The sequence below is a fragment of the Semicossyphus pulcher genome, unplaced genomic scaffold, assembly GCF_022749685.1.
Source record: "Semicossyphus pulcher isolate SPU_LCO1_2020_fin unplaced genomic scaffold, fSemPul1.0.p SCAF_9, whole genome shotgun sequence".
Classification (NCBI taxonomy): domain Eukaryota; kingdom Metazoa; phylum Chordata; class Actinopteri; order Labriformes; family Labridae; genus Semicossyphus; species Semicossyphus pulcher.
The window spans coordinates 24,655,672-24,674,804 of record NW_027211770.1 but is presented as its reverse complement, the minus strand read 5'-3'; the positions used below and the strand labels follow the sequence as shown (position 1 = coordinate 24,674,804).

The 19,133-nt window shown below is 41.2% G+C and overlaps 1 protein-coding gene across 1 annotated transcript in view; it reads left to right on the top strand.

Moving 5' to 3' along the window:
• LOC138584418 (mannosyl-oligosaccharide 1,2-alpha-mannosidase IA) overlaps window positions 1–19,133 on the top strand; it is a 228,521-nt gene that overhangs the window by 200,461 nt on the left and 8,927 nt on the right. The window contains exons 6-9 of the mRNA XM_069656649.1: window positions 6,782–6,905; window positions 7,042–7,135; window positions 9,623–9,738; window positions 14,838–15,057. Coding sequence (XP_069512750.1) covers window positions 6,782–6,905; window positions 7,042–7,135; window positions 9,623–9,738; window positions 14,838–15,057 — 554 coding nt within the window. The remainder of the gene's footprint in view (window positions 1–6,781; window positions 6,906–7,041; window positions 7,136–9,622; window positions 9,739–14,837; window positions 15,058–19,133) is intronic.

The window sequence follows — 19,133 nt, the reverse complement described above, 5'->3', positions numbered from 1 at the left end:
ATATAGATAACTGATAGATACATTTATAGATAATAGATATACCACTGCTGTTGTGACGTTTGCATTGTGGGATACAGTAGGCGCGGTAGGCTGCATAGCCACCTGGAGATTTTATCTGAATCCTTACGACTACATCCGGGGTGTTTTTGGCATACTGTGAATTTAGCTTTTGTTTGTGTACTGCATATTACTTCAGACACAGCCTCTGTTTCTCTGTGTGTCTGGATTTGTGTTCTTCCCCTTTTTATAAGCAGGACTGGGGAGAACAAACGTCCCTTTTATTTGTTGATTTAACAATTAGTCCAACTATTCCTTCTTTTTCGCCACGGTACAATGTTTGAACAACTCGGTAAAAAAGTTTACTTCATACGTTATAATTACGTTTGAGAAATTGTCCCAGTGCCTGAAAAAAATCTTCGACACAGTACACCTTGTTCAAATATATTGGCGCTTTGAAACTCCTTCCAAGTCTGTTACTTAAGACTTTTTAAAATCCTACAGGATACTCTTCTTCCTCTTATTTCCTAATCTTATCAGAAACTTCCTGGCACCTCTGTCATCCACCTGCTTCCAATTAACCCAGCAGCCAAGCCGGACAGCTGCTGCTGGATTTAATTACCTCTTTCTACAGTTAATTTCAGCTACATCACCAACACGGGCCTGTGCTACAGATGGGCAGGAGGACCCAGGCTGCCCAGAGCCTGGTCATGTGGGGTCTGCGGAGTGACTTGCAGACACACAAACAAACATATCCACACTATAGAATACAAACACACACACACGCATGTCAGTTCAGAGGAGGACATATGGGATGTGTAGCAGAACATAAACAGGCAGTGAGATCAGTCCTGCTGCTCGGTCTGCAGCTCTGACAGTGTGTGGGAGTGTTTTCCTCTACCCTATATAAGTGATGAACTGCTGTGTGTGGCTTGGTGTTTAGTGTCATGTCATTGTGTGTGTACTGAGACCTGGAAGACATCTGCAGGCGAACAGTAACTGTGCAGTTTGTGTACAGTAAGCTCACTTTGGTACAGGTTCAAATCACAACACACACCAGATGTGTACAAATTATAAATCATATTTTTGAAGTGCTTAAATTATTTCTAGATTAAAAGATTAGTTGATTAAAAAAAGTCTAATTTTTGTAATTTTTTCCAATAACACCAATCTGCTTCTCACTTATGAAGATTTCCTGGTTTAATTTGTCTTACGGGAAACTAAATATCTCACTGTTGACTGCTGCTTAGATCAAACAAACAGAAATGAATTCAAATTGAATTTTTTTATTTGGGTTAACAGCTGGAGGTTTAACGTGAAGACACATGCAGCTTCTTTATTTGTTTCACGCTCTACCAGCACTCTGTGGGAGAAACCCTTTCACTGTGCGGGAGTACACTGTAACACAGTACACTCTGAATCCACGCAAATTGTGTAAATCATACTGAAAGTATGTTAGTCAGCACATGAATTAATTGAAATGAGTGAAGTTTACCTGCGTTTACTAATTTGCAACAGTGACGATTGAAACCCAAAATAACCTAAATCTACCCAAACGACTGTTCTTGGCTGCAGGGTTGGATTAGTCGATGCGAGTATTGCCAGTGTCAGTGTGCCATCGGGGTTTAAGTTCAAATGAAATGAAATTGAAATGTTAGTAATAATCTCAAACAAATTCCACGCTCAGATGAAGGCAAACAGTCTAAAAAGGAAAGCGACCGTCAGCGAGGAAAATCAAGAGTTGGAACCATGACAAATGGAACCAGCCGAAGACGTTTGGTTAAATTGGAAAGTCTGCTCCTGTGATTACGATTATCGCCAGTGGGAGGCACTCAAGAGCACGAACCTGAAATGTAAGAGATTGTTACTTTAAGTAGAATTTACCTTATTTATATTAGTGTGTCGTAGTTGTTAGATTTAGGATTTCTTCACTTAAAACATAGGGTAACATTTACTCAATCAATTAAAGTGCAAATTGTTGCTCAATTTTATTGAGTAGATTCTATAGGTTGCTTTTTGGCTGACCGCCAGGGTCAGCCCTACACATGGGTCTGTATGTGACTGACTGAGTAACTGACTGAGCGAGTGAGTGAGTGACTTTTACAGCTGTAGAGAGAGAGAGTCGCGGCATCGCTATGGCGAATTATGGAGCATATTGGACCTCTACTGATGCGACTCTCTGTCTATACGGCTCTGGAGACTTTGTTCGTGGAGTAGGCGGGGCTACTCCTCCGCTGTCCTCACCTGCTTTTAAACGCCCGTAGTTGACAAATGTTTTAATCAGCCATCCAATCCCAGTGGAGCAGGGCAGGACAAATGCAACAAAAACCAACAATTACAGTATATCTGACAAATACAAGGGCTGAACTCGACAACAAAATCTCATGAATCCACAAACACAGGCGGGTCAGTTTTCTCTCCCTACTTCCCTCCATCTTCCCTTCAACTAGAGCCAGGGTCAAAGCAAATACTCTTGTGGGGGGACATTTTTACCTCCACAGATTTACTGTATTCTAGCAAGCAGACCCAGCTAAAGCATCTCTGCTGATAAAACACCCTCAAGCTGTCCCAGCTGGATGTTTCAGCTAAGAACAAACCCTCCAGAGGACACAGGCCCCTGTCGAAGTGTGTGTTACTCGTCAGCATCAATTTATTTTAGCTCTTCTGTTCACAAGCAAGAAGATTCAATTTCCGCAACACATTACGTCCTGCGTGGGATATTGATTTTTGTTTTATTCATAATTTTCTACACCTGATTTTCAACATCTGAATGCTGTGGAAGAGCAAGACGTGTTTGTTAACGCAGGTGAAAAGATGAAAAGATGAGTTCAGTATTGTAGTGTGTTCTCCAAACACAACCTCCGCCGCCCTGCACCTCCGCTTTGATTCTTAGATTGCATCTCCTTTAAGGAAGACTCAGATACGACTCGAGCCAGAGCCTCTAATGATGCAGCCGCCAAACTTTTAATGGATATATTCATCCGAGTGGCAGACTCTTTGATTCCTCTCTGCCCTCGCACAACAGTCACCTCGCACCTCTTCACTTCTCCCTTCATCTTCTCCCCGTCTTACAAACTCAGATCCATTCATTACCGGATGTCTGATCTGCTCCAGCATCTATTAGAGGACATGTGAAGTCTCCTGGTTGTTAAATTCTGCCTCGACTAATCATGGGTTGTGAGAATTAGGTTTGCACAGCGACATTATCAGCACTAACTCGAGGAAATCAAAGTGAGGGGTGTCGTGTGTTTCTGACCTTCCTGGGCAACTTTTTAAAGCTGAAGAATCGACGTAGTTTAGCTGAGACTATTACACAAACATCCATCAAAACAAGCAACGAAACATTTACTTAATGAAGGTGAAAGTTACGTCTTAGACCTCTGATGAGTTTGAGTCTGAAATCTAATTTGCTGATCACACTGTAATTAATGTTTAAGGAACGTCAGCTAACGTCTGCCGAACTTATATAACTTAATTTGTTTGGACTAATTAGATCAAAACATTAGCACATGTCGCTCCATAGGAAACACTCCATTTATTATGTAAGCTCTCACACAGAGACAAACACGAGGCTTGAATACTAACACTAATGTGCAGCAGCTTTTGTTTTCGGATAGTTTACGACAGTTCCACTATTAGGATCATATTGAGAGCTGTAAAATGTACACAAACACGTCGACAAAGTTCCTTTTTCTTAACTTAGTGTGACTTAATATTTAATACAGTATGTGTCAGTAGAAATATATAACTTTTACTAACTATTATTAGCTCTGGTAGCTACCAGAAGCTCCATGCAGTGAAGGAAATGGTTAAAAAAAGCATAGGTGCTGATTAGCCAAAAAGGAGTGCTGTGAATCTGCACTCGATTGCTTTTCCTCATCAACCAGACGTGTGTCTCCGCAAACTGAAATTGAATTTCAAGAACTGTTGTGAGAACCAAATGTGGAATTTAAATGTTCACACTAATATTCAATTCCAAATGATGTGATTCAAAGTGACATTTTTAATTCAACTACTAAAGTTGAGCAATTCATATTCAGATATAAATAATTCAAATTCAGTTTCTACTGACGCATATTTCTGCCTACATTTAGGCTCCATTGTTGTAGTTCACAAAATAGCTTGTAATAATGACACTGATGGTCGTTGCATGAATGTTAGAGCGGCAGAAAGTTAAAGCCGTTTTAATGTAATTCAACTTGTGCTGTGTTTGATAGTGCTGCTACTAATTGATTATCAGTTACCATAAAAACTGGAGACAGTTAAATGCGGAGGTGTGACGTCACCACTTAACAACCTGCATTTTATACTGGTATATTGGCCACACACTGGTATATAGGACGCAGCCCACTTTATAGATGGAAAAAATATAAGCCTTATATATTGAATTTACAGATTATTTCCTTGATAACATTCAATTAACTATGAACACATAACACGAGGAGAGAATCAAATCTTCATGCTTGCAAAGCTGAAACTGTCATATCTGCTGTTTCTGCTTCTGACAGGTGTCACTGAAACTGTTCCACTAACTGTTTCAGCTCTGGTGTTCAAACAGTTAAAGGAAGGAGGCTGATACATGTAGCAACTCTGGAATGACAAAAGCTAAATGTGCCAAAGAATCGATAAACACTGGATGGAATGCATTAAATGGATCTCCAGGGACGTCCAGTTATTGATTTCCATTTGAAAAGAGAATAAAAAGTGAGACCAGAGTCTGACTGTAAAAACGCATTAGACAGAGTCTGAGTACAGAAGGCCAAGAGGTCCAGCAGGCACTCAGAGACTTTTTACAACTTTTTTTTCCGAGCTACATTAAGTTCTGAATGTGATGTTCTGTATAACACCGAGAATCACTTCAAAGTTGAAAAACTGCACTGTAAAACCGCTGCTGATAAAAGAGGCTCGTGTGAAGAAGGATGAAGACAGAAATAACCTGTAACACATTTAACTGATTTTCACCATAAAGCCGGATAAATTGAGACGATGATGCTGCCTCTTGATAAAGAATTTTGATCTTGGGCAGTGATCGTACATGAAAGGCACTCAAAGTTTTACTTCATTTGTGAAAATGTCAGAACAAACAGCTGTCATATTATGTAAAATACAGCATCAGAAGTAGTTTTATTGTTTGTTTTGGTCAAATTACTTCAATTTCAGAACATTTCTACCTTCTTTCATCACTCAAATTCAAACTGTTTTAATCTTTTGGTCAACTACAAAAGATGATTTAAAAACAAAATCTTATTAATCAGTTTTATCTACACACAACAGACATATTAACATTTAACTCCTTAACAAGTGAACATATTTGGCTATGAAGAATTAACTATGTGGCAGTAATCATATCAATGATGCACAAAAAACTAACCACAGTAAAAAGTTAAAAGACGCCCTCCAGTGAAAATCAAGTGTTTACCCTTGTAAACATCTCCATGTGGAGCTTTTCATGTGTTACAAGACATATCAGGGACAACATAAGCACAAGTCTGCTTTTAAACTGCAGTGTACCAAGGACAGGCCGAAAAACACATTTTCAGATTGGCAGGTTTGAGATGTCACAGAACTAAGGAGCCAGTCCCTTTGATGGACGGGGTGACGCTATGCATATCATTATGTGTAACCTATGGCAACCACTTCGGCGATGTGCGAGTCAGCTATAACCGTCATCGTAACTTTTGCAAACTCGCTACTGACTAACTAACGTTACTACTACTAATTACTACATTTAAAGCTGGCTAAGTTTCAACAAGGTGCCACTTAACGATGGCAGAGACGTGTTTTGTTTTTCGGCTGTAATTTTACAAAAGGAGAAACGTAGCACATAGTGGGCGGGGCCTATGCAGATTCTGGAATTTTTAATGAGGGAGAAGGAGGAGAGGCCTTGGGAGGATTTTTACAAGGTAATTAAACGTATTTTGCAGAAAAAACATATCAGACACAATTTATCATTTCAAGCAGAGAATTAAAACATGACTGGAGCTGCTCATTAAGCTTTGGTCTTTAATTAGAAGCTCGTTGACTGTTATAAAGTAACCTTAGGTGCCTTTTCTCCCACATCAAGAAGAAATAAATATAATTATTTTTAGTGTTTATCGTGTTTTTGAAGGCATAACTGAAAACTGGGATCAGTTATGCTGAAACAGTGTCAGCAGAAACAGACCCTGCCCACACTTGGTTTTGAAATCTCTCTTGAATGTGGACAGCGCTAAATACAACCATAATGTAGAACATAACAATAAAGTACATTAATGCAGGACAGGGTGGTTGTTCTGGACTTGGTCGTGTCCCTTAATCTTTTGCAATGATTCTGTTCTGCCAGTCTGCATAGTTGGATTAGCCTGTACCTGTGGTTCATTAGTTGTTGAAATATATTTGTTGTCCAGCCACTGCGAAACCAATCTAGTACCTGTCAGGCAACAGACAGATGAAATAACTGTGCACAGCGCCCCTTGACCTTCGAGCAGCAGTGACGTAGGAAATAATAAAACCTCAACACGTATTGGTCAGCATGATAGACACGTGTTAACGAAGTGTCGCACAGCTGTCTGTCTGTGTTTGGACCACTGAAACACTTCTTGAACAGCAGTGTAAACAGAGCCACAGTGATGAGGCCTCCTCAGTGTGTCTGCTGTTCCTCATTGAAACGTTCTTCCATCTTCATGATTTACTTTTCGTAATTACTCTGTATACAAACAGGAGTCTTATGAATGTACCTGCCGAGATATCTGTGTGTGACCGCCAGATACTTAGTCTACCTGTTTGCTTGTTGTCTCTGTTGCAGTGGCACCAGTTGGAGCTGGGGCTGGGCCTCAGCCGGGAGCAGCATCCTGGCTGAGTTTGGGACCCTTCACCTGGAGTTCGTGCATCTGTCTGAGCTCTCCAACAACCCCATCTACACAGAGAAGGTACGATATGCACACTCCATCACATTTCCTCTTCTACTTTACATGAAAATGTGGATGGGATGGATTGCTGGAAAATGTTAACAGCCTTTAAGCGATGTTGGCAGCATCCTGATGATATTGTTTGTTCCCTTTGCAGGTGATGAACATCAGAAAACTGTTGAACAAGATTGAGAAACCACACGGCCTGTACCCTAACTTCCTCAGCCCGGTCAGCGGGAACTGGGTCCAGCGTAAGTACCACGCCTTTCTGGTTACAAAGCTGTGAAATTATCTTAAAATTAATGTTAAATTTGGGTTAAAGAGCTGCTTAATTTGAAGTGAAGGACAAGGTCAGTAGTTTTTAGAAGACAAAAATAGGTTTAAGTGTGATTTTTGGGAGACGTCGACCTTTGAGCTACCTGTCTCACCAGCTTAGTTTTCCCCGATATGGATCAAAATTAGAGTACGACACTTCCAGTTCGCTGAATGTCATTTAAATTTTACCTTCCTCCATATCTGACTCTCTTCTTTAGCATTCACAACACCGACAGACCTTGACTCACCTCACGTGTCGAAGCTCTTTCAGCTGCACGTCTGTGTCATCCACCCATCCGTCTCTTTCCTTTTCATTTTTAATATCAGGCTCATGGCAGTGGCTGTATGACTCCCATTGCTCCGGGTTATTAAAATGATAATGAATTCAATTACTTGAGGAAATTGGATCTTTCCGATTTACCTGAAAGGAGGAGTGAAAAATAGTGGGATAATACAATGCTGGGACTGAAAAGGTCGTAATCTGTCTGATTACAGAGGCTAATTGTTGTGGGTGTGCGTGTACAGAAGCAGATCTGTATGTTTTTATCACCACAAAGGAAAAAGAAATCTTTGCTCCACGGCTCTCTCTCATCTGTCAGTGTCAAGGACAAACACAGCAGCACTGTGATAACCTTGCGGGGGAGTAAGCAAAGGTGATGTGTGCATGCAATGAGAGGATGGATTTAGCCTCACGCACGCCTCCGCTGCAATATCACATTCATCTTTGTGAATTTGAATGTGGACTTGGAGCAGGCAGGAGGAAAATCAACAGCCACTTATTTCAATTTCCACTCGCAAGCTTGAAGTGTGTTACATAATTTAGCTTTCAAATCAACTATTTTCTAGCATCAGTGAAGAGAGGGTCTGTGGTTTCACAGTACACGATCACGAACACCACAAATTACCCAGAAAGGCCGAGAGAGACAGTGACAGACTTTAGACAAAACACTGAGAACAGAGGCGCACGTCTGGGTTGTTTTATCACAAGACACAAAAGCTTTTGTTGCACTGTGATTCCAGCAAACAAGACATGAGCGAGGAACACTCACTCGTGGTCTGCACGAGCAATAGCAGGGTCACTGCAGTGTGATCTTTGTGAAATGGAAGACTTTTTTTCGACCCTTTACATACCACAAAGAAAGCACTTTAGGTCCTATTTCATAATCATACAAGCAACCATAGGGACAAGCATAAGGGACAATATGGCCTAGAATTGTAGTCCATATATAAAAATATTGCCATATTAATTTTTGTCAGTACTTTCACCATTTTATAACAAACATTTCTAAAGTTATGATTCATTTAATTAATGAGTCCTTGACTTGGTTTGCAGCATAGACTGTATAAAAAGATGGACGACATGACAGCTCCCTAAAAGTGAAGTCAAAACCTCTCTATCGCCCCCTGCTGACTGGCTGCAGTACAGGTCCTAAAGCCCGCCTCCTCCATGTTCACAGATGGGACATGAGTCAAACTATAAAACCAATCAATACATTTTTCTCAAACATGGATTCTGTCATCATAGTTAGTTCTTATCATGCTGATTTACGTCCAAGTGTTCAAGTTTATTTTTAATGAGTTATTTGATGCTGTAAAAAGGATGATTGACAGCTCTGTTGACCAATACGGCTCCTGCAGCCGATCTGTTCCAGATTAGCGGAGTAGAGGAGGAACGGCGAGAGGAGACGTAACTAAAACAATCACTACAGCCATAGAACTTTACATATCTGTGAACGTCTGCTTCAGACCAACACAAGAAGCTGTTCTGCTGATAAATAAGCTGACGTGCGGGATCTTTGATGTTTTTTTCTACAGTAAGTTAGGTGTGTGTTTTGGTTAGCGGAAGAGGCTACGGCGGCTCCACCCGCCGATCTCTCTTTCTGTTTTTTTCACCCGCCGATCAATCTCTCCTGCGCAGCTCTGGCTCCAAATGACCTCACAGCACGAGATAGCAGCACCCGCCTCGAGGGGTATTTTGGCTTCAATTTTTGTGTCGTCCATCTATACATAAAGTAATTGGATTGCAGCATAAGAAAGGATGCATGTGTTAATCAGGAAAGAGATTTATTCATTGACGTTGTTGCTTAAATTCACACTTGCCCATTATTAGTCTACTTAAGCTCACAGTCATGACAGTATTTGCTACAAATAAAGTGGTGATGACTGAAACACCTTAGAAAAAAAAAGTACTGAACATCCTCCTGCAGCTCAATCCACTGTCACAACTTTTAATTTAAAAGTGTCCGACATCTCCCAACAGCCTTGAATCAAATCACAACTATTTCATCACTAACTTTACTGCCTCAGGAAGGAAAGCTAAAATATTTCAAACTTTTCCTAATCAAATCCCCAACACCTGCAGACACTCCGAGTAAAGACCTGTGTGACCTTGCTGAATATTTTCCCTCCTCTGCTGCTCTTAGATCACGTCTCCATCGGCGGCCTCGGGGACAGCTTCTACGAGTATCTGATCAAATCGTTTCTGATGTCAGACAAGACGGACGATGGTGCAAAGAAGATGTACTACGGCGCGCTGGAGGTATGGAAATCTAAATATTACATATCAAACAGAACAGGGGTAACTTGCAATATAGAATGATAAAAAACTACATTAATTAGCATCGAACAAAGTCCTCTACACCCCAGACAAAGTGAGATGAACCCAAGACAACGAGGTAGGAAGGATACAACATTCTCTTTAACATGGTACATACAGAATATTACTTGCTTCATTCATCAGTCTAATCTACATTTTGGTATCAAGACATAGATGTCAGTTATGTAAATATTCCTCATGGCTTTATTTAGACATGACAGAGCCAATAAAAAAAGAGTAACAATGCACCCGTGATATATTTGGCAGAGTGTGTGTGTGTGTGTGCGGGAGGGAGCGTTGAGTTAAAAAAAGAAATGATAACAAGGAAGAAGAGCAGGAAGTTCTCTGTCCTCACACAGGCGGCATCACAGGTGAATATTAGGAAGTAGTTTGAAGCTCATTAACGACCATCCTGATGCGTGACTGAGGGACTTTTGATCGATGAGGATCTCTTCCTTTCTCAGAGTGGAGTCTCTAATAAGATTCTCATGTATTTCACTACATAATGTCATTACATTGCGAATTAGCTGTCCGTCAAGCGAACAAGCACAGACTTACAAGATGTTAAGTTGGGACGCTTGTTTAGACACTTTATATATACACTCTGTTATTACAAACATGCAACACACAAACATAGGCCTGAAATCGAACATGCACAAACAGGACCTTGTCAGATGTCAGAGTGAGTGGGCTGCACATGAACATGCGCCCTGAGCAGTTGAGGGATTTGGTGCCGTGCTCAAGGACACCTAAACCAGTGGTTCTCAAGTGGTCCAGCCTCAGGACCCACCACCACCTCCTTAATGATGAATCGCGACCCACCTTTTTTTTAACCACTCAAATGTATTTATTAAAACCTGTGCAGTTTGCATAAGAAGAACATATTCCCTCCTAAAATGCAACTACTGTAGAGCTCAACAAGCTTCAGGAATGTAAATGTAACTGTAGCTGGGATTTCCCACACTACTACTGCATGCATGTCATAGGAAACCCATGTCCTTCAAAATAAAAGCCCAGCATAGACTTCTGTTTTTTTGAACACACATCCGCAACCCACTGAAAACAGCTCCACGAACCACTTTTGGGTCCCGACCCTCCAGTTGAGAATCATGGACTTAGACAGAGCCCAGGAAGGGAACTGGCACCTCTCCAGCCTGCCCCAATTTCCATGCTTGGCCTGTACCGGGACTTGACCCGGCCACCCTCCGTTCCCCAAGCCAAGTCCCTACAGACTGAGCTAGTTTTACTGGATGTTCATTTATTGATGGAGTTTGTTTAAGAGAAAGTAGTTAGTTCCGATCTGATTACTGTTGAATTTAACGAGGATTTACTTGTTGTTTAACCGTGTTTGCCCCACCCAGAGGGGAAAAGATTATAAAATAAGACATGCATGATTTATCCTGTGTGGCCTTTACTGTAATCTGATTCATTCAAATTACATTCAAAGTAACTTGCATATTGTTCTGATATGTTTAATAGCCGTTATATTTGCATAATGCAAAGTCATCATTGTAAAACAGAAAAATACAAGTAAAGGAATGAGAGCCAGAGTTTTAATGTTTCATGTCTCCTATTTAAATTCAGTGGATGTTATTCAGAAGCGGCTGTAGAGAGTGTGATGTCTCCTCATACCATAGTAGTATTTAGGTGGAAGTAGTTCTCGGTGGAGCGGTCACAGGGGAGAGGAAGGAAGATAACATTGTACAGGAAAGATTCCTGGTACTGCGTAATGTGATGAGATAATAACTGTCTGGTGTATTTATATACTGCAATGTAAAATAAGAGCCTTCCGCTATGAGCAGATAGCCCTCCGTACTCTAATGCACAGTATACGAATGCATAAAGACACATCCAAAGCTGCCTGTGTTCCTCTTTAATGGAGATGATGTCGGAGTAAAGCACATCCCCTCCGGCTGCAATTACAGTAACACAGACAATAAGTTAAGATTGCCATTGAGATTTCCTCAGTTCTCATCAGAGGGTCAAGCCAGAGGCTCAACTACTAATTACAGCCTCTCCTTCTCCCCTGCGACTTGGTATTTAAATGGCGGAGGACCCCCGCGCTATCAGATTAAGTTATATACTGTGTGTTTATACAGAGATCTAAGGTGAGGGCAGAGAACAACTCATTATCTTTGGCATTCAAATAAAAGCAGATTACTAATTAAAACAGTGCTGAAAGAGAGAACGGTTTCCAATTACCCTATGACATGATTACCGCTAACAACAGCTAATTAGCAGGAAAAGCATCACTCATCCCTCAAGGAAAAGCCGTGTCTTGTCTGAGAAGAAGGGTTAATATTTTACACTTTACTTTGTTTTGTCCTCAGTTATTGCAGGTTGTATCTTCATCAAACCATACTTAGGATCTCACACAGTATAAAGGAAAGGGAAGGAAAATTTAGAATAAAAATAACCCGCACACGAACCAGATGTTCTTAAAGGAGCAGCTCGCCCCGGGAAAAAGCCACTGTCAATCAAAGCTGGTAATCCATAGAAGCAATAATATTTGAAATTGGTGCCATAGCTGTGGAGAAAGTTGTACAAACAGCTCGTGGGTTCGCCCATTCTACATTCCTACAACACCCAGAGTGCATTGCGCCCCTCCCTCTGAAAGGAACGGCTCAGCGAGAGACGCTGGAGTGAAATACTACCGTTTGGCTGCAGGCAACGGCTCAGAGCGGAATACGAGGAGAACATACCGGTGGATCGTCTAAAAAAATCTTCAGGTCTGCAGTCTACATTTCAAACCTGACGATTTTGAACGAGACATGACATCAGAGGCAGACATCCTAGATTGAGGAAGTGTAGTTTAGAAAGCTCCCTGGCCTCCTCCAGATGACGTGTTTTACATAGTTTGGCGGAGGTTTTCCAGGGCCCATTGGAGAAGCGGATAGCGAAATTGCATTTTCTTGCATTACCAAAATGGCATTAGCTCCCCATAATAGCATGATAGGACTGAGGTTGAAATCGGCTAACTGGCCCTTTAATTTATAATCTGAAGTAGTCCAAGCTCGTCCCAGATAAGCTGTTGGAACAGAAAATGAATGATCAGATCTGCGATATAAGAAGAAGTTTGCTCTTTTTATTCTCTGCATGCTGTGGGCTGCTGATTGTTAGAAACCTGTATTCAAATGCAAAATGAGCAGCGAGCAGCTAGACTTGAATGGGTGAGAGGGAGGAGGGAAAATCTGAATCTGCAAAAGAGAGAGAACGATGAGTCACTCAGAATAGATCTCATGAGATGTGACTTCTAACTGTTTTATTCTCTCTCATGAAACATAAAGTACTGACAGGAAACAGCTGCACAGAAGCTACATTTGCAGATATTTCTCTTCTCTCAGGTCTCTCTACAACAGAAAAATCTCCCTCGATTTTTTTCACCTCTTTTATTTATTGATAATTTATTAAAGGAAGTGTACTGAACCTATTCCTCACAGGGTTTCAGATCCCTCAGAGGCATGACTTCCTGTTATATAACGAATACATAATTTATCATATAAATACAGTAATGGTGTGGCAGTCATGGTGGACTCATCTCTTATTTGTGAGAAGATGATTCTCTACAGACCTCCTTAGAAACTATGGTATATAGGGAACCCATTGGGTATTAAGCACAGTGTGAACAAGGAAGGCTCACAGTTCTTATATGAGTAAAGCGCACATACTAAAACCATCAAATTTCATAGTTTGATTATGAGGTGAATTAGCATGGGATTATGGGAGTTGTAGTCTCTATTGTTGAACAACCACCATTGCAGAACAAAAACTATGGCTGTAATCAAGTTCACAGACAAGGTTTTTGTTCATGCTGTTTGTCTCTATGGCAACAGCTGCAGAGACAGAAAGAACCTCAAACTGTAGTGAATAACTGTACTCCATCATGAGCGAACAGTACGTACATCGTTAACATTTCTCCAGCTTCCTTCCTCACTCTCAGACAGAAGTTATACAGCTAGAGGCGGTAAAGGGGGTATGACGCCATATAGAGGCGGCTAAATCAAACGCACTGTTAGCTTTTCATAAAATTACGGATGTTTGGTGATTTGAATAGCGATAGAAATATTTGGGATGATGTCACTACACAACTCATCAAAAAATATAATTATTGTATTATTATTTTTTTTTATGTTTTTGAAATTTTCATACTCAATAGATTTAATACCATTAGTGAGTTAATTAAGGGCCTGTGTCCACTGACAGCGTTTTTGGGGCTGGCAGTGCCCAAAACCTCAATTTCAGAGTGTTTCTTGCTTACTTTTGCTAGGTTACGAAAGTTGTCTGGCAGCACTTGTGCTTCCCATGGTAGTGATCGTTAAGTCTGTTTTAAATCACTCTGTATGCTTAATATTTTCTTTAATTCAAGAACATTTTAGAAAGAAAACATTAAAACGACAGAAAGGGAGTCGTGTCCTGACATCAGCAGCCGCTCTAGACCTGTTTTTGTACCCTTGAAAAAACAAAGGGATTAGCTTCTCCTCCGCCATTATAGTTGACAAAGCTGATCTGAAGTCCCGCCCCTTCTTGATTTTGATTGGCTAGTGAGGGAGAAATGACATTGACGAGCCAGTCCAAAAGTTGAACTATTTTCAACTGAGAGCGCTGTGAGTGCAGCAACAAAAAACAGCTAACGCCTAGGGCCTTTTTGCGCTGGCAGCATTTAAGCGCTCAGCGACCTCGGCGCAAAAATGCTGTTAGTGGACACAGGCCCTTTAAAGCAGTTATTCAAGCACCATGAGTACACTGAACTTTATCAAAACTAACTGGTGTCGATAGGATAGTTTTCAAAGGCAACATTTAAACCAGGAACAACAACTGCGTGACACAATCACACAGATTATGAGGTATACTGCAAGTGCTGACCACCTTATTCATTGCCCAGTTCATCATGTGCAACAAAGAGAGGATAAACTCCTTTTCTGCTGCAGTTTTTGTACTTGAACCTCCAAATAAAGAATGTATGACTGTAATGGTAGACACGTTCTTAATCAGTATATACAGTATATAAGGTTGATATACTTCTGACCTCTGTGTTGCTGCAGGCGATTGAAGCTAACCTGGTCCAGAAGTCCCCTGGCGGTCTCACCTACATGGCCGAGTGGAGAGGAGGCATCCTGGATCATAAGATGGGTCACCTGGCCTGCTTCTCTGGTGGGATGATCGGCATCGGGGCTGATGACGGAGAGCCGGAGAAGAGGCAGCACTTCCTGGACCTGGCTGCCGAGATCACACACACGTGCCACGAGAGCTACACTCGCTCAGGTGAGTGGAAATGTCAGAGAGCGGAGAGACTCTTTGCTTCGAGAGGCTGCAGAATAGTTCACTTGATGTGGTTCGGGAGGAGGGCAGCTGGCTGCTCATGTTTTGGATATAAATGTAACAGGACAAAGTGTGGGAGTGAAATGACAGACTGGAGTAGGAGTTATGGAAGAAGTTTTTATGTGTTGTCACAATAAGGTCATAATGTTTCCACAATGCACTGATCTCTCTTGAAACACTGGGGATTTAAGAAGCTCTTTTTGCTTCAGCCTTGACTGACCTCTAGCTTGGCAGGCTAATGCAGCATGCTGGCTACTCTGTCTCACAGCGAGCCTGGTATCTACTTTAAGTGACAGATCAGTCAGAGTGGGAAAAAGAAAATCATGCATCCTGCCATGTTTGAGTCAGGTTGCTGGACTATTTTGAGGACTCAATGACTTTTTAATAACATGATGACATTTTACAGATGACTTTTCTTCACAACATGTTGCAAAACAAGGGGGTCTTTATCTTTCCCTGCAAAAATCAGACACATTTTTTATTTATTTATTTATGTTTTCGGCTTTTTATGCATTACTGAGAGAGATAGGACATTGGATAGTGTCAGAAGCAGGGGAGGAGTTAGTGGGGATGGCATGTGGCAGGGGGCCAAGGGTGGGAGTTGAACCAGGGGCCGCTGAGTGGACTGTAGCCTCTGCACGATTTAACCGCTGAGCTAAACTAGCGCCCCAAAAATCAGACATTTTACAGTTGATGGGCCTTTTGTAAATTATAGGGCATGCTCTAAGTGCATGCTGGAGGTGAACTGGCCCTCTTTTGCTAATTAAGGATGCATAACAGCTTGTTGTGTGGGCTCTAGCAAGAACCCATCAAAGCTCCCCAGTTGGCATAGGGGGAGATAGCAATGAGAGTGTCCTCATCTTCTGTCATCTCCCGAACAGCTGCACCATGCCAACGGCTGCTGAATGATGTCAGGAGACGGTGGGAATAAAAGCTTTGCCGTCTCCCGGTCCTCTGCCTCATAAACTACTTAATTGGACTGCAAACGAGCAAATGCACTGATATTTAACGCAGGAGTAGGAGCACTGCTAACTAGTTGGAGATAGTTGAGCACGGCTTTGCCAAAGATTAGATCTAAGATTCTTAAAACTTGCTGGAGTCTTGCTTGCTTTCATCCAAAATGTGTATGTGTATTTCATGCTCACACTTTTTAAAATACTTTTTTTTACCACAGCACAGACTGACTCTTCTAAGAAAGCCAGTGAAATTTTACGGCTCATTATTGTTGTGCAGTACTTTAGCTGTCTTGTTAACAAAGGTTATGGTGGCATTCGGAGTTAGAAAATTAAGAGTCTAGAGGAGCTATATTGTAAATTAAAGGAGCCTCAGGCGTTTTCATTTGGCCCTGACTCGAGAGGAGAAATCGTTCTCGGTGGCTTCACCTCAGCAGAGAGACGACAGGCCTAATAAGGAGCAGCGAAGAATTACAGTTCTAGTTGGATTATTCTCTAACGTGTCACAGCTGGAGGCAGCAACCGCGGACATGGAGGTGTCTCTGTGTTTAGACTGATAATCACACTTTGCTGAAATTTAGAAGAGAGTGAAGAAGAAGGAGAAGGAGAGTAAACATTGTGATTAAAAAAAAAGTCCACGGGCAAATTTACTTTGGTTTCAAGGAGGGGAGAAGAGATCTGATACGGTTGCACACAGACTGAAAATGGACGCTAAAGAAGAAGGAGGATAAAAAAAGAGAGAAATGAGTCTGCCCACATTTTTCTGAGACGATGTTTGAGCTCCTCTCCTCCCTGGCATCTGTCTTGGCCCCTGACAATAATCTCCTCTGCTAATTTCCAGCTTTTTTCTGCTCCTTCCACTGTTGGATGGGCTGCACACATTCATCCTCAAGTATTCATTCGCCTGCGCTTCCCCATACGCTAATGTGACTCATGCACATAACAGGTTCCTTGGAAGACTTTTGATCTGCGGGCCCAAAAGGCTTCTCTGGCGCTTTCTTTCATTGTCCTCCACCAGGTTTCTCTTCACTCATTAGAGGGAATGGATGGTGCTTAGCCGCTCTTGGATTAGCTCTCTGTAGAGAAAAGAGAGAGAGGGTGAGATTTGCTCTTGGATGTGCGTAAAGTGGCTGCTTTTTAGCTGCGTCTTAAATACTGATGCCATGACGACTCTCCTTCTGCTCCTCTGGATCTCTGCCACCTTCACAGCAGCAGACTGACGCTGGAAAATGAGGATGTAAGAGACGTAGCAGGCAGAGGGGAAGGTTATAGAAGAGAGGTAATAGACTTGTAATGCTTAGCTTCTACTATTGAGATGAATGAGAGGTTGTACAATATGGCAACATGAGAGACTGACAGCGTGTGAAACTAAGGCTGTCACTTCTTATTTTAACTCTAACTGTGGTTAAAGTGTAGCAAAAAATGAACATTTGATCTGTAGTCGTTACATCTACATCTAGGAATTAACAAGACGGTTAGAGCAGATTTTACTGCGTGAATTTCACTTGTGAGCTGAAGCCAAGAAGGTGGAAGAGGGAGTTTCAAGCCGGTCATCGAGCTTGAATCTTAACGACCACCGGTGAAATTACAGCCACAACTTTCTTTCGTATAGGCTATGTCGGTTGGAGTCAAATTCATTGAAACATGATTTTTTTTTTTTTTAAAGTAGCACCCCTGTCCGAATCCAGAATATGCCTTCTTCTTCTTGGCTGATCTCAACAGCTGGGACTTTTTTTTAATCATATGAAAATGTCATGGATTCAGCATTAAACTGTAATTGGCGCAGGAAATCATTCTTTTCTTCTGGAACAAAAAGACAAGAAATAGTTCTATATAATAATAATAGTACTTTATGTGCAGCTCTGGAAAAAATTAATTGACCACAGTAAAAATATGTTCTCTTCTGGTGCTACTTTTATAGGTTTGTGTTTGTGTAAAATAAACTTTGGTTTTATTGTAAACAACATTTCTCCCAACATCCAAATCAAATATTCTCATTTAGGTCTTTAATTTGCAGAAAATGGCGACTGGTTAAGAGAACTAAAAGATGTTTTCAGACTTCGAATAATGCAAAGAAAACAAGTTCATGTTCATGTTAAACAACAGAATACTCATGTTTTAACTTAGGGAGAGTTCACAAATCAATATTTGGTGGAAAAACCTGGTTTTTAATGACAGCTTTCATGCATCTTAGCATGCTCTCCACCAGTCAATCACTCAGTCTCTCTCTCTCTTTGTTCGATGGCTTGCGACCATCCATCTTCCTCTCCATCACATTCAGGAGGTTTTAAATGGGGTTCAGATCTGGATTGGGCATTTCGAGTGGTCTCTAAATGTTTCCCAGAGCTTTATAAATGTAAAGTGAGTAGAATCAAACAGATACGTCAACACTGCTTTGATTACATCACAGTACGGAGAGGACAACGCCTCGATGACCTTTATTTTCAGATTAACATTATCATCTATCAAAACAGATCACCATTAAAACCTAAGATAGGTGTTTGTTCTGAATCTTCCCTCGTCTTTTCCTTTCCCTTTACATCTGAAAGGAGCACTTCAATTTTTGCCTGCTTTTCTGAAAAAGAAACAAATGAAATGTTTATATAAAAAAGTAAGGGAAGTGACAACCCTTTTTTCAAGCAACTGCTGGCCAAACAAAGCATATGCAGTCTTAAAAAGGTTATCATCATGCTAAGTAGGACACGTATAAAGCTCACAGAGGTCAGTTTCTTGGATGTTTGTATTCTAACCTTGCAGCCAATTAAATGTCTGTCTGCGCTTTTCGAACTCCTCATTATGCAAAAGTTGTTTCCAATTTCTTCCAGACCTCTTTTAGCTTGATGAGATTGAGACTTAATATGCATAATTACTGTTAATAAGCCCTGGCTGCTTAAAAGAAAACAGAGCAAAGACCAAAAATGTACTTGGCATGAAAGGTTGTTCTTTAATCCCCAAAGCAGGTCGAACAAAATCTGAGACTAACTTCTAAATAACGTTTGGCGCAGACGTGCTTTTCATCAGACGGAGTTGTGGAAAATCGATTGTGTTGTTGGCGCCGTGAGTTAC